The sequence below is a fragment of the Ursus americanus genome, chromosome 4, assembly GCF_024610735.1.
Source record: "Ursus americanus isolate L20-20 chromosome 4, mUrsAme1.1.p, whole genome shotgun sequence".
NCBI lineage: Eukaryota > Metazoa > Chordata > Mammalia > Carnivora > Ursidae > Ursus > Ursus americanus.
In genome coordinates this window covers 32268986-32285899 of record NC_142130.1, presented here as the reverse complement: position 1 = coordinate 32285899, position 16914 = coordinate 32268986, and the positions used below count along the sequence as shown (strand labels likewise).

Sequence of the window (16914 nt, the reverse complement as noted above, 5' to 3'; positions counted from 1 at the left end):
AGGCAGATCTGTAGGTATTGAAAAGTAAAGATGTCCAAAATACACTCGGGGGGTGGAGGAGAAAAGAGCAAGTACATATATAGCATTCCCTCATTTATTACTACACATTAAAAAAAAAAGTATATAGTACTTTGCATATATGCACCTTTTTTTTTTTTAAATAAAAACATGGAACTGTTAAAAGTGGCTACTTTGGGACTACAGAACCAGGAATCAAGAGAGCTTTCACTTTAACTTTTTAATATACTATTTCCACCTTGCCCTACAAGTATTACTTTTATCTTTGTCTCAGTTTATCTTAACTTGGACATCACGAGTAGAAGTTCAATGCTTTTCTATTATCTATCACACGGAGAGGTTATAATTTCTCCAGAATAAAAAAAGGACTTACACTGGGCACTGCACTGCTCCAGGATTGTCAATAGAGACAGTCAAAATTCCTCCATTTGTGGTAGAAGTCCGCCATCTAGTTTCAAAAAACCAAAAACTTCATTAAAGTGAAAGTTTATAAAACCTCTAGTGTATTCCACATAAAAACATACATTTTAAAGTAGCCATCACTTTTTCTTATAAAAAATACTAAGCCCCACGATAACATAATTAATCAGCATCTTGGATATAGGAACTAGACACTTCAATTTATTAAGTATTTTTCAGTGTAACAAATATACGTACATTAAATTATACAGAAAGGCTTCTAATGAAAAGTAACAGTTCCCAGTTTTCTCTCCCAGTTTCTGCTCCCCAGAGGCAGAACTTTCCTGCTCCCCAATGGCAGCAATTTTAAACTTTCCTGTTTTTACTGCTTTCTAGTTACCTCCAGTTCACTATACAAGATGTTCATGTAATAATATTTTGCAATGATAAAGTTTTAGCTCATCACACTATACTCTAGTTTTCCTACCTACCTCTGAACATTTTGATATCTATATATCACTATTTTACTTCCACTATAACTTCAAATATACTTAAATCTCTTTCAGTCTCTTAATCTCTTCCTTTCAATCTCTCTCAACACCATCCCCTTCCCACTTTGTATGAAAGGACAGTAGTACCTCTATTCCTTCCTTTCACCTCTTCTCCCACTTTGCACCTCCCATTTTTTTAATCAGCTCTACTTTTATATTCAAGTTACTCAAAATCTGACATTTTCACCATACTGTTAACCAAATTAAGTATTATGTGTTTTATCCCCCTGTAGGTTGATACTCAAAAGTTCAAGACAAACAATTATTTATATTATTACAATTATATAAACATTGTTCATTGCAGAAGCAAACAGCTTATGATTATTTCTTTCCTTATGGTTTCTAATGTCATGACTCCCATGCAAAAGAGTATTGTCAACATCAAGTTCAAATAGTGTCTTTTCTTTCACTCTGCTCAATTATAGCTGGCATCACATCTGGACCAACACCATGTTTTACATATTTTGTTTTCCAAAAAGTAGTCCTGGTTTTAAATAATTTAATCTCAAAACCTGATCTTTTCAATGGAATTAGAATGTTACAACTCACATGTTGGAAGCACAATTCTAATAGACAAAAGATATATTTTTTAAAAACTTTTATGGGGTTGGGGGAAAAAAAGAATATGTGAAGAGAAAAAACATCCTATTGTAAAATTAAAGGTTTATAAGTTTTCTAAAAGCTCTATTGGATTTTCTTCTATTTATTCCCTGAATAGGTTCACTTATATACAAGCAGTTACAGAAAATAAAGATCTGTTTCATTAAAATGGAATAGGCCATTATTTTTTTTTTAAATAGACGTATTTGTTGCTAAAATTCATAACACGGATGTGAAAATGCAAAAGGCTTTCGGGGAAAAAAAACAAAAAACAAAATGGATTTATCTATTTTAGGCTCAAGGGTTAATATACTTTGGGTCTCATTTAATTCCTTCTGGACAAGAGCACATAATAATCTGGGTTGCTAGTATTCTGGGAATTTTGAAATGACATCTTGAAAAACAAATTGAAACTTACTGACGAGTTCTCTTTGCTACTACATCGTCTAGCAATTGTTCTGTGTTCAACTGGGCCTGAACCTGAAGGGAAAAAAAAAAAAAAGCAGTAGATCCCATAGAAAGCAGAGGATTTGAATCCAAGAAGCGATCCTGCTCTGTAACTTTATAACCCAGTGTGGTGTGTGTATGAATGCAAGAGAGGCATGTATCTATTCTGGCATTCTTCTTTGTTGGGGTTCCTATCTCAGAACAAGTGGTAAAACAAATTTATTCCTAAGTAGCATGTTAAACTCATAAGATGTTGCTACTAATGACAACAAGAGAGAACAGAAAAAATAAACAACAAAAAGAACTAATCTAATGTCACGGTCTCCATATCCCAAACCCAACCCCTACCTCAACCATGGGCCATGCCTATGATTGAGGATTACTACTAAAGATAGATGTTCAAGATCCTTTGAGTAAAAGGAAACCACCAACAAACAAGGGTTTTTTAATACCTTTAGGCCTCTTCTGAAAAGAAAAGTTGCCTGACGAGTATCTTTCTGATGACTTAATTTATTTCCACTCCTGGTAAAATTAGCTGGAATGTTATTTCTGCAACAAAAATACATACACCGTGAATAGTCTCAGCCATTTAACAACTTCCAAACATCCAGGAAAAAATAACTGAAAATAGTTAAATTCATAGGCTGGACATTTGAGGTACACTAAACGTAAAGATTCTGAATTATTTTCTTATTTACACAAAGCTATTGAGATTCAATTTATAAATATTTTTCTGTGGCACACTACATAACAACCTAGTTAATTCTGTATATTACAACACAGAAGATCTCTTCTGAAGACGTTAAAAATAACATTTTTAATGCTATTTCCTAAATTTGTTGAAAAACATGTATGTACAGATTTATTTACAGGATTAGTAAAAAGAAAATCACACCTAGGCACATCACAAACTGCTGAAGCCCCAAAACTAAAGAGAAAATCTTGAAAAATAATATCTTCAGTTTTCTCTTCCATTCTCACTCAGAAACCTTTATATATTAATATAAATCACATAGAAACTTACAATCTTCAACTGTTTGTTCTTTCACACAGAGCAATGTACTCTCGATTATGTTTGACTTGACTTTCACCAATTCCCTTCTAAGTTCTATATGAAGTCAGTAAAATATGAGAAAACAAATTTTTCATATTTATCTAGGTATTTATTTTTTATAAACAAACACGTAACAGATTGCCTAATCTTACCTCTAATCTTAGAGAGACTCAAATTTTCCTAGCTAGCCCAATTAACATGGGTCATTAATGTCTCATGTAATGGATAAGTTCTTATTTGAGAAGTTTCTATTTTCCAAAAGGTACTACACCAACTGATTCCCAAAAGAAAGAGATGATAGTTAAGTAAAACTGCAATTCCAGCCATTCCACTTATACAAAAAACTTCATTTCAGAGTTTTTGTTTCTGAATTATCTTCTATAAGAGATGAATATATGGTATTTGAAACCAATACAGACACTTAGCAGTTTATCAATGTCCTTTCCGCCCATTTTATCCTTACAGAGAACAGAATGCCATAACAATAGGTGATAATTTTTAAGTTTCTGTTTGCTTTCAATTTAACATTAAAATAATCTCAGCTATGGAGCACCTGGGTGGCTCAATAGAGCCTGTAATCTTGATCTTGAGGTTGTGTTTGACAGCCCCACGTTACACACAGAGATTACTTAAAAAAAAATTCAGCTTAGGAAGCATTCATGCAGAATTCTTTATAGTTTGTTTTTTCTACAAATATACTGTTCTATTAAGAGTAATTGAGACTGAATAACAATTTTAGCTTTCAGAATTCCCAATTTTGAATAATTCCTGCAGAGGTGTTTTTACCTAAACAATCACCTTTTGTAATTTTATTCTATATGTAAACAGAGATAATGAAGTACAGTGATGCTTTTTAAAAAAGTTTACAATTTGTTAAATTCATCAGTAATACTGGGTCTAAGAAATAAGAAAGCAATTACTAAATGCTTCCATGTTGGATGTTCAGATAGACATCCCCAATATCTGTCTTGGAAATGACCGCTACAGGGGCGCCTGGGTGGCTCAGTTGTTAAGCGTCCGCCTTTGGCTCAGGGCGTGATCCCAGCGTTCTGGGATCAAGCCCCACATCAGGCTCCTCCGCTGGGAGCCTGCTTCTTCCTCTCCCACTCCCCCTGCTTGTGTTCCCTCTCTCGCCGGCTGTCTCTCTCTCTGTCAAATAAATAAATAAAATCTTGAAAAAAAAAAAAAAAAAAACCTATTTAAAAAAAAAAAGAAAATGACCACTACAAATACATTCATTTGATCACTTAGTGCAAGGAGTGTATCTTTCTTTATTCAGGATAACACAGTATTATCATATTTGAGTACTTACTTTCTATTTAACTGGTTAGGTCTCTTGAGAACTGCAACTGCTTTTCTCTGTACTTCATTTTGTCTCAGAAGGTTGGCCTTCCTTTTTAATGCTGGAAAATATCGTTCTATATTCTTTCAGAAGGCAAAAAACTATGTTAATCAGATTGCTTTTTGCTATATACGCCACTACAATAAACATTTCTGAAAGCAGAATGGACAGAGACTGCTTAGATTTGCATGCTGGAGAAGCTAAAATCACTCAACTACCTCCAATCTAAGTGACTGAAAAGACAGAAACCACACCATACTTAAAATACTTCCAGCAAAAGGAGAATTCAAATAGAAAGAAAAATGAATTTTTTCTATTTTGGATATGTTCAGTTTGAGGTACTCTGGGGGATGCACAGGTTATGGGGAAACATGGTCCTGGAGCTCAAGAGAAGAATCAGGAATCCAGAAATGTAAATTAGGGGATCACTTATATAACCATGATTTTTGATTATCAAGTGAAGGAATAAGAGGGCCAAGCTCCAAAACAAATGTGTGAGAAAAAGAGGAGGTAATGACAGCAAAGAAGTCTGAGTAGAGAGCTACGGAGGAAAAAAGGAATCAAGAAAATAAGCGTATGAAAAATCCACTTTTTCTCGCTCACATATATAAATTCAATCCAGCATTAAAGCCTAATTCAGATTTCTGTATTTTCAATGAAGCTTTTTCAAATGTTCTTGGCAATATAAATCATATCTTAAACTTAATCCAGATTACTTTATGTTTTTTAAGCATATGAGAAGTATTTCATAAACATCAACGGACTAAAAAACACAAAACTGTAAGTCTTCATTTTCATGAACATTTGGAAAAGAAGTAAATGTAAAAACAGGGATAAAGAATATCAACAGTATAAGGGAAATGCTATGAAATTAGACTAATAACCCACTCCAAGCTTTGTATTCTGCCTTTAATAATAACACCAAGTATCATTTTATGGGTAAATGTAAGTTCCCTCTATGCTGCTGTCACATGTTTTTTTCCTTCAAAATACTTTGCCATATTATAACCATACAATTATTTGTATGATAATTTATTTACTGTTTATCTCAGTTCTCCACAAGGGATTTTCTATTGAGTTACTGCAGAATTCCTTACATCTAGCACATAGTCAGTATTCAATTACATTAGTTAAATGATACATAGCCTAGGATAATAACAATCCAATAATACATGCTGAATGTATTCCATGGATCTAAGGTTTGTATATATGTATAAATGTTTTAAAAAGTGTAAAGGTAAGTTTTTCTTTCACAATAATTTTGATATAAAAATTATTTTTGAGTGGAAAAACTTGAAGGTATTTATGTTAATTTTACTAAGACATTATTTATACACAATAAAATTTTAGGTTTACAATTTGATGAATTTGAGTAATTACATATAATCATGCAACCAGATCATAATCAAGATATAGAACAGTGCCCTCACCCTAAAACATTTCCTTGTGCCCCTGTGCAGTCAATTCCTTTCCCTGACCTGACTCCCACCCGAGGCAATGCCTGATCTGTCACTACAGTTTAGCATTTTCTACAATTTCAAATAAATGGAATCACACAGAACATACAGTACTGTGTTTCCCTTTTGCTTAGCATGATGTGTTGAGGTGTATCCATGCTGTCATATGTATTAATTTATTCCTTTTTTATTGCTGAACAGAACTCCATAGTATGGAGACATTTATTTTTATTGTTAAAATCAGACAAGTGATTAACACTACCATTAGTGGAAAATAACTGCTATATATATACAACAGCAACACAACTTTTTAAGTTCACAGAAGTATTAAGTGGTTTACCATTATCAAAGTCAAGTTAAAAGTTCTATCGAACAGGGGCACCTGGGTGGCTCTGTTGGTTAAGTGTCTGCCTTCAGCTCAGGTCATGATCCCAGGGTCCTGGGATCAAGCCCCATGGCGGGCTCCTTGCTCAGCAGGGAGTCTGTTTCTCCCTCTCCCTCTGCCCTTCCTCCATGCTTATGTTTTCTCTCTCTCTCTCTCAAATAAATAAAATATTTTTAAAAATTTAAAAAAATTTTTTTAAATTTCTATGGAACCTAACATACTCTCAAACTTTGGGAAATTCTGAATCTGAAAGAAAAAAGTTCTAGAATGATATTGACGTTATTATATGTTACTGGAAGAATCCCTAAAGAGCCTCAACACAACTTTTACCTGCCAGGTACTTTAAACTGACTCTAAACAACAAAAACAAACAAACAAACAAAAAAGCCCCAAAAACCCAAAATTCATTCCTGAAGACAACCATTTCCCGGTTAGCACAGCCACCTGCTCTCAGTAAACGCTAGTTATGTAAATGAGTATGCTATCTTTCCCACCCCGTCATTCACTTCACGGGTAAGAAAATGTACACTTTTACCCAAATAAAATCTCACTAATTCACATAAACTATGGAAAGTGAGACATAAAGAAACAACATCTAATTATGGTCAGAACATTTTTTTAAAGATGTAAAATTCCTAAGTATATATAACAATTCAAGACCAATTAAGTTATTTAGGTAACTTGCTTAATCAATAGAAAAATATAATATGAGTTATTTATATGTAACTAGGTTTCTAATTTGCTGGAAAATAATCTGCTTCACAAATACTATATTTGTCCTACTCAGAATATTAATCTGTATTCAGGTTGAGGAAAGGGTTTTAAGAAATAGCACTTTTCTGGGGCGCCTGGGTGGCACAGCGGTTAAGCGTCTGCCTTCGGCTCAGGGCGTGATCCTGGCGTTACGGGATCGAGCCCCACATCAGGCTTCTCCGCTATGAGCCTGCTTCTTCCTCTCCCGCTCCCCCTGCTTGTGTTCCCTCTCTCGCTGGCTGTCTCTATCTCTGTCGAATAAATAAATAAAATCTTTAAAAAAAAAAAAAAAGAAATAGCACTTTTCAAACCTTACCTTTGCCAAAATCATTCCACTTTGAATAAATGGATCTTACTATTCAGTACATTCATAGCATTCTATAATTGACATTTTCAATTTTCATTATTTTCAAACAAATCAAAAGACCACCACATGTGGTAGTTTAATATTTTTACTGGGTCAAGTAATTAGATAGCAGTTAAACCCAACCTCCCTTCCAGTATCCATATCTCATTAATGTTTTCCTGTTTTCCAATTTTTAACAAAGAATAAGTTCTGTGATAAAGTTTAAGAAGCAAAAACAACTACTGGTGGTAAAAGTTACAGAATCTAAGACGGTGTGGCTCTTACCCAGAATATACGCATATTCATAATTTAAAGAATGAAGTCCTGAATTTTTTTTTACAAGTATGTATTACTTGAATAATCAGAGAAACCAAAAAAATTAAAAAATAGAATAGTAGAACATGGAATTCCTTGGTGGCTCGGACTTACTAAATTTAAGAATCAGAAGAAAAACCACCTGTGAAACTATTTAAAGGAAAGCATCAGCCAATTCAAAAATTAGTCATTGAGAAGTAAATAAAACTTCAGTTAAACTTTGAAAAGTCATTAACTTATAATGGGTAAATAACTGTAGTCTAATTAAAAATTGATACCTACCCGAGAGAAATAAAAACCTATACCTAGACTTACTTACGTTCACAGCAACATTATTCATAATACCAAATTGGAAATAACTGAAATGTCCAGCAACTGGTGAATGAATAAACAAAATATGGTATACCCATATAATGGAATATTATTCAGTAATAAAAAAAGAAAAACACCATAACTAAATGCCAGACCACATATTATCATATGATTCTATTTATATGAAATGTGCAGAAAAGGCAAATTTACAGAAAATCTACAGAAAGTACATTAGTGGTTGCCTGAGGTAGATGATGAGGTATAACTTTGGACATGAGATTTCTTTTTAGATTGATAGAACTGTTTTAAGATTAGATTGTTGTGATAATTGTACAACTCTGTAAATTTTCTAAAATTCACTGAATTGTACACTTAAAAAGATGAATTTTATAGTATAAAATTACACATCAATAACCTGTTAAAAACTGTACATACACAAACACACAAAGGCAAAGGAAATCAGAAACCTATAAAAAAATTTTACATAAATTTTATATAAGAATGTGGAAATTTAGGTATTCTTCATGCATGACAATTTTTATTTATTTTTTACATAAGCTCCAAGGCACTACATTAAAAAAAATCAAAATATTCAAATAAAATACTCCCTCAACGAAAATATTCTACTCATTCACAGAAACATTAGCACAAGTAAAGGAAAAGGGTATCTGACGCAGGATTAAGCCATCATCCTACCTTATCACTTAGAGGTGGTCGATTCATAGGACTAATTCCTTTTCGAATTCCAGTTGCTTTCCTAGCTGCAAGGCCAGTGATAACTCCATAAGGACGTCTTTTTCCAGGCATTACTCTTCCTCTGCGGCTCAGACTATTCTTGCCAAAACCTGTAGGGGATTTAAAAAAAAAAAAAACGAAAACCAATCTAAGAATGCAACTGAAGGGCACACAGGTCGGTCACAGGGTATTCTATTTTTCTTTCTTTTTTTTTTTTTTAAGATTTTTATGTATTTATTTGACAGAGAGAGAAAGAGAGCACAAGAAGGGGGAGCAGCAGGCAGACGGAGGAGAAGCAGGCTCGCCTTGGAGCAAGGAGCCTGATATGGGGCTCAATCCCAGGACCCTGGGATCATGACCTGAGCTGAAGGCAGACACTTAACCAACTGAGCCATGCAGGCGCCCCCAGGGTATTCTATTTCTTAAGCAGGGTGGAAGGTACAAGGGTTTTATTTTTCATTTATTATTATTCATATAATATTTCTTATATTACTATGACATACTATCATTACATTATTCATATGTATTTCTTTTGAAATTACGTATTATTTCATTTTTAAAGAGGCAACAAACTGCACCAGCAAGTTCCGTTGCTATAATGGACTGCAAAGGACTCTAAGATTCTCATGTTTCCCTGGTAGCTATCCTCTCTCTTGCATTATTTTCTCAATGAACAACTTTCCCTGTGCAATGTGCCCACTAACATGTGGTTACTGAATGCTTGAAAAAGGGACTAGTCCAATTAAGATGTAACAAAAAAGTACAATATTTCATTAATAACTTTGTATTAATTATACACTGCAAAGATATTTTGGATATATTGGGTTAAATAACATATATTATTCATATGTGGCTCACATTTTATTTCTACTGAACGACACTCATCTTGAGTGGGTCACTATCTCTTATCTCATTTACTTACTATGCTGCAATTTGGTTTCATTTCTACTGTATTTAAACTGCTTTTGCTAAAGACCCTATTGAGCTCCAATGAATATATTTTAATCTCTGTGGCACATGACATAACTTGATTTTGCCTTCCCATTATGTATCTTATTTATTTTAATATATTTTTTAAAGATTTTATTCATTTATTTGAGAGAGATAGCCAGAGAGAGGACAAGCAAGGGACAGAGGGAGAAGCAGGCTCCCCACTGAGCAGAGAGCCCGACGTGAGGCTTGACCCCAGGGTCCTGGGAACATGACCTGAGCCGAAAAGGCAGATGCTTTACCAACTTAGCCACACAGGCACCCCTAAATATTTTCTAATTATGAAAAAATGAATATGTTCACTGCAGAAATCTTAATATAAAGTTTGAATGAAAATAAAAGTTACCCATCATCCCATCATCTTGGGATAACCACTAACATTCCATCTTTTGCTAGTCTTTTCTTTTACTCCTACACATTTAAAAAGTTAACATTTTTACTTCTGTTTTTTAAACAACTCAAGACTATCAGAGAGGTAATTCACAATTTTGTAGTACCAAGTGCCTAGAAGGTGCACTGAATCAATCTTCCTGGAAACTATATTTCATAATCTATGTACTATTTTGAAGTGTGCATTAACACTGCATTGTGAATATTTTCCAATCTTTAATATTCGGTTCATTGTATTATTATTTTTTTAAGTACGCTGCATGCCCAATGAGGAGCTTGAACTCATGATCCTGAGGATCACGAGTCACACGCTCTACCCACTAAGCCAGCCAGGTTCCCCTCATCGTATTATTTTTTAATGTGCCATACTTGATCCAAAAATCTCACAATGATCACTTCACTTACTTCTAATGTTAAATTATTATAAATAACATTTTCGGGGGGGGGGGAAGGTGAAGATGCAACAAACTTTTTTTTAACTCATTAATAAGAGCATAGCAGGGAAACAAATCCATTTCCAAACTGCAAACAGAAAAAGCTGGATTTTATATTCAGTGGCAGAAAAAAGGAATCTTTAAATAAAATAGCTACATTAAAACACAAAACTGGTAAATGTCTTACAGGGGGCAAAAGGGCATGATTTTCAGGATTTTTTTTCTACTGCACAATTAAAAAAAACTACCAATTATATAAATTTACCTCTAATTTTACAGAATTGCAAAGTATCAGTAATATGCAATAAGAATATTACAAGTACATATGTTTAATCAATAAATAAATAGCAAGTCAAATTCACATTTCTCTAGATTTCTAGAGATAACATTTTCATATACATCTGATCATTTCTTCAAGATACAAATTTCTAGGGGCGCCTGGGTGGCTCAGTAGTTAAGCAGCTGCCTTCACCTCAGGTCATGATCCCGGCGTTCTGGGATCGAGCCCCGGATGAGGCTCTCTGCTCAGCGGGAAGCATGCTTCTCCCTCTCCCAGTCCCCCCTGCTGGTGTTCCCTCTCTCGCTGTGTCTCTCTCTGCCCAATAAATAAATAAAATCCTAAAAAAAAAAAAAAAGATATAAATTTCTGGAAGTTGAAATGCTTTATCAAATAGTAGAGCAAATTAAGGATTTTGATTCATGTTGTAAAAAATCCCCTCTAGAATGACTGTATTTATTCATATTCCCAGGAACATAAGGGTGCCACTTTTTCCATATCATTGACAATGCCGAATATTCTTTTTAATCTTTATCACTTAGTATTTGAAAAAAAATCCTGTCTTATTTGGTAGTTTACTAGAAGAATGGACATTTTCCATGTGTTTTTTGCTATTGCTATTCTTCCATTCAGGAACTGTCATGTTTGTAAGTAGGTTTCCTGGAATCAAGTTTTAATATCCTTTGATACGTTTTTTTTAAAGATTTTATTTATTTATTTATTTGACAGAGAGAGAGAGAACAAGCAGGGGGAGAAGCAGAGGGAGAGGGAGAAATAGGCTCCCTGCTAAGCAGAGAGCTCGATGCCGGGCTTGATCTCAGGACCTCGGGATCATGGCCTGAGCCAAAGGCAGATGCCCAACCAACTAAGCCACCCAGGTGCCCCCATATCCTTTGATACTTTGAAAGAATTATATTAAATTTACAATTAATTTTTTAAGAATTGACATCTTTACAATATTCATAAACACAGTATGTCTTGCCACTTATTCAAGGCTTATCACTAAACTCAGTAAAGCTTTAAACTTTTCCTCACGTAAGTCTTTATCTTTGAGTTTATTACTCCATATTTGACATATTTTGTTGTCAATCACAAAAAAGATCCCTTTTCTAACAATAATTTTCATATTGTCATTCCTGGGATTACCAAAAGCTACTGAGGTTTTTAATTAATACCTTTCAATCAGCCATCCCACTGAACTTATTTTTAGTTCTATAGTCTTTCAAATTTTTTTCTTGGGGGGGGGGAAAACCCGAATTATTTTCTTGGGATTACTGAGCAATAACTATTATCACCTATAAATGATATGGTCTTCTTTTTTCTAATTGCACCTCAAATTCTTCTATTTCTTACTGCAATGGCCAGAAATTCCAGGGAACCATGCTAAGTTACAATTGTGATACTGGGCATTTTTATTTTTTTTCTTAAGTTTTTATCTATCTATCTGGCACAGAGAAACCAAGCAGAGGGAGCTGCAGGCAGAGGGAAACAGAGACGCAGACTCCCCACTGAGCAGGGAACCCAGCACAGGGCTCAAACATGACCTGAGCCAAACGCTTAACCGACTGAGCCACCCAGGTGCCCTATGCATTTCTACTTTGGAATTCTAATTTTGGGGGGAACGTCTTTAGAATGGTATCCTGTATAATACTACATACCTGCAATATGGTAACAGGTCTTCTAACAGAAAAGTTTCATGGCCAAACTAAAAAAAGTTAAAATAGTTTTCTTCACTACAAGATGTCTTAGGACTAATGTGTGTGATCAATTTCTAAGTTGGGGATAATAGTGTATGTATTCCCAAACTTACTTAACTCCAGAATGCTTTTATGTAGTGTACCTATTTTGAGAACAGAGCTCAACAAGACAGGAAAACTTGTTATAATGGTTGAACGATTTACCAACGTATTGCCTTTCAGCTCCCAATTCACTCTTTACTGCCCTGCTTCTATTACAGGAACATTTCTCTTACCATCTGGCACAGTGTTAAGCTTGGTAAGTAGAGAACACTGGAGAGACTCTAGAGAAAGGATTTTTACTTTCAGGTTCCATTGTACACCTCAAGACTTATTCTGGGGCACAGAACACCTAGTGGTACTCATCACCCCTCCCCAGCAAGCTGAGATTGGTGAGGCAAGAGAAGCACCAAGGGCACAAAATCTGAGTGAGTGACACCTTAAATGCTGGGCCCTACGCATCTGCCCAGATCTAGTCCTAGGCATCACTATAGTTCTGGCCCTACTCATCCTCCATTGAATTAAAGTTGCATCACCCCCATAGGTGGCTTCCTAGTGGGTTCCACCAGAATGGCAACTCCATGTGACAGGGAGTTCTTCCAGATTTGTTGCTTTCTTGGGTACTCTGCCTCAGTCCTAAAGTACTGATTACTTTTACAACCAGAGGAAAAGCAATAAAGACACAACTGTTTAAACTGTGAAATCAAATTATTGGGTTTTTTTAAAGTTTTATTTATTTACGTAATCTCTACACCCAATGTGGGGCTCAAATTCATGATCAAGAGTCACACACTCTTCTGGGGCGCCTGGGTGGCACAGCGGTTAAGCATCTGCCTTCGGCTCAGGGTGTGATCCCGGCGTTCTGGGATCGAGCCCCACATCAGGCTCCTCCACTATGAGCCTGCTTTTTCCTTTCCCACTCCCCCTGTTTGTGTTCCCTCTCTCGCTGGCTGTCTCTATCTCTGTCAAATAAATAAAATCTTAAAAAAAAAAAAAAAAAAAAAAGTCACACACTCTTCTGACCGAGCCAGCCAGGTACCCTTTGAAGCCAAATTACTGTTGTTCTATGTGTGATTTTCTTCTAGAATTGCAACCAAATAAAGACTAAGCATGTTGAGGGAAGCTGTATATTTAAATTAAATCTACAACTACTTGTTATTTTTATTTGTATTAAATATGAAACAGATACCATTAACTCTGTTAATACACTGTGCTGAGTACTTTAAATGAGAACTTGATGGGGTTGATGTTAACATCTTAATTTTGCAGGTGAGCAAAAGAGGTAAAGAACAGTGACTACCCAGATGTCACAGTTAGAAAATGGCACAGCCGGGGCGCCTGGGTGGCACAGCGGTTAAGCGTCTGCCTTCGGCTCAGGGTGTGATCCCGGCGTTCTGGGATCGAGCCCCACATCAGGCTCCTCCACTATGAGCCTGCTTTTTCCTTTCCCACTCCCCCTGCTTGTGTTCCCTCTCTCGCTGGCTGTCTCTATCTGTCGAATAAATAAATAAAAATCTTTAAAAAAAAAAAAAAAAAAGAAAAGAAAATGGCACAGCCATCAATCAAGGTGCAAGTTAGTGTGGCTCCAAAAACTGAACTTTCCAAACTGTAATATAAAAACTAAAGAATAAAAGGTAAAAAATATAATCTAGGATACATTTCCAAAGAAAAAAAATTATTACAGAAAAAGTGGGTTCTCAGCTAGGCTTTATAAAACAGACAAAATTTGATTAGGGAGATAAACATAAACTTACAAGTACAAAGACCTGGGTAACCACAGCATATTGAGATATGGGGAAAGATTAAGAAGTAAATGAGGGGCGCCTGGGTGGCACAGCGGTTAAGCGTCTGCCTTCAGCTCAGGGCGTGATCCCGGCGATTCGGGATCGAGCCCCACATCAGGCTCTTCCGCTGGGAAGCCTGCTTCTTCCTCTCCCACTCCCCCTGCTTGTGTTCCCTCTCTCACTGGCTGTCTCTATCTCTGTCAAATAAATAAATAAAATCTTTAAAAAAAAAAAAAAGAATAAGAAGTAAATGAATGTGGTGGCCTCAAATCAAAGGGCTTTATGTGGGGATAAAGAATACACTTGACAAAGAATGAGGGGTGACAGAATTCATGATCATGTTACATCAGTCTAGACGGAGTATCTTTGAATGAAAGAGGGAGGAAAAAGGCAATGACACCACTTGAGATGCTAGTGTAGTACTCAAACATGAAATGATAAAGGATGGGGAGTGGAACAAAGAAATTTGAAAGTATTCCAAAAGAATGAATGAATTAGCAAAGAGAAAGATTAAAGAGAGAAGGAATCCATTCTTATACCAAAGTTTTAAGCTTAGATGAGAAAGACTCATGAGAAAAGTCTCATTAACAAGAATAAAACTGATTAAAAGGAGAAATGTAAGATAGAATTCTATTCCTGGGTACTTTCTATTTCTGACTGCTATAGTCATCGTCCCCATACTCATTATTCTTTCCACTTTTATTTCTATGAGTGGCTTCTCTACCTTCTAGCAAGCTTAGGTCATCCATTCCTCCTTCCTCCCTTTATACCTTTAAACAAACTTCATCAGCTGTACCTCAGTTTTAGCAACGGTTCTATTTTTCACCCTTTCATTGTCACATTTCATAAAGAAAGAAAGACCTATATGTACCGTCCCAATTCTCTTCCTTCTTACCTTTTGTAAGTGCCTTACTCCAAAAAGCATTACGAGGTACTAAAGACATCATCTAATATAGTAAGTCCTTAGCTTTTTTCTTTTTTTAAAAAAGTAAGCTCTACGTCCAACGCAGGGCTTGCACTTACAACCCCAAAATCAAGATTCGCATGCTCTACGGACTCAGCCAGCCAGACACACCATCTTTTCTTAGTTTTCATCCGTTCCAGCCCCTCTAGAAAGCTCTCTCCTATCTTTCCAGGGTATCTTCATTCTTAGTACTTCGACTACTACCTCTATAAAGATCCTTTCACATTTTCAGCTGTACCAGAGCAGTTTAACCCTAGCCATGTACCAGAACTACATATGGAGCTTAAGAAAAATATCTCTAGGCTCAACTTTGGCAGATTCTGCTTCAGTAGAAATACAGAGCATCAGTCTAGTTTATAAAGCTCCACAGGCGTGACCAAGATTGACAACAATTAAAACTAGAGATGGGAATTTTCATCTTACGTTTGAATCCTTAACCCATTCCCTTCGTGAATTTCTCTCATATACCTATCAACTTGCCTCAGTACTTTCTGGAGTCTGATCACTTACACAAAGATTTGAAGGGTTTTTGGGAAATGTCGACTCACAGAGCAAATGCAATCATATTACTGGCTCCTTTCCAAAGCAACATACAAATATTCCCCTGTCTCTTCTACCTCTAAAAGAAATGCCATTCTCAAACTTTTTGGTCTCAGGACCTCAGTTTTGTTTGCTTAAGATTTTATGTATTTATCTGAGTGAGAGAGAGAGACAGTGCACAAGTGGGGGGAGGGAGAAGGAGACTCCCCACTGAGCAGGGAGCCCGATGTGGAGCTGGATCCCGGTACCCTGAGATTATGACCTGAGCCAAAGGCTTAACCGACTGAGCCAACCAGTCGCCCCTCAGGACTCCTTTATACTCTTAATTACTGAGAACTCCAGAATTTTTGTTTCTGTGGGTTTATGTTTATTGATATTATCATACTAGAAATGAAAACTAAAACATTTAAAAACTATTTATTTCATTAAAACAACAATAATAAACCCACTATAGGGCAAATAACATATTTTTAATGAAAAACAACAATTATATTCCCCAAAAAACCCAAAACTATTTAAAAGGAATGATAGCACTGCTTTGTATTTTTGCAAATCTCTTTGGTAATAGAAGATAGCTACATTCTCGTATCTGCTACCACGTTCAATTTTATTATTACACATCATGTAGACTCTGGAAAACATTCGTGAGAGGGTAACACTGAAAACACAGTTAATGTCTTAGTATTATTACAAAAATAGTTTTGACCTTGTGGACCCCTTGAGTGTTGGGATTCCCCAGGCCCCTGGACAACACTTTGAGAACTGATGCTGTATACTATTCCACCACTGAAGAGTATTCAGGTTGTTTTTACAAATATTTATGAGTGACTAAATTATATTTTGGGCCAAGAATTAGGAAGATTTTATTCACTTATTTGTTCAGCCATCAAAAATAATTTATTCAGAGGGGCACCTGGCTGGCTCAATCACTAGAACATGTGACTCTTCATCTCCGGGTTGAAGTTCAAGCCCCAAAGTTGGTTGTAGAGATTACTTAAAAAAATAAAATCTTAAAAAATACATAAATAAAAATAATTTATTGAGAGTCTGCCAAAGGCTCTCTATCTCATGTGTTTTCCAAGCTA

The 16914-nt window shown here is 35.5% G+C and overlaps 1 protein-coding gene across 1 annotated transcript in view; it reads right to left on the bottom strand.

Moving 5' to 3' along the window:
- FYTTD1 (forty-two-three domain containing 1) overlaps nucleotides 1-16914 on the bottom strand; it is a 29201-nt gene that overhangs the window by 5516 nt on the left and 6771 nt on the right. Inside the window, exons 3-7 of the mRNA XM_045812612.2 lie at nucleotides 8676-8824; nucleotides 4382-4494; nucleotides 2468-2564; nucleotides 1987-2048; nucleotides 392-466 (exon numbers count right to left, since the gene is read on the bottom strand). Coding sequence (XP_045668568.1) covers nucleotides 392-466; nucleotides 1987-2048; nucleotides 2468-2564; nucleotides 4382-4494; nucleotides 8676-8824 — 496 coding nt within the window. The remainder of the gene's footprint in view (nucleotides 1-391; nucleotides 467-1986; nucleotides 2049-2467; nucleotides 2565-4381; nucleotides 4495-8675; nucleotides 8825-16914) is intronic.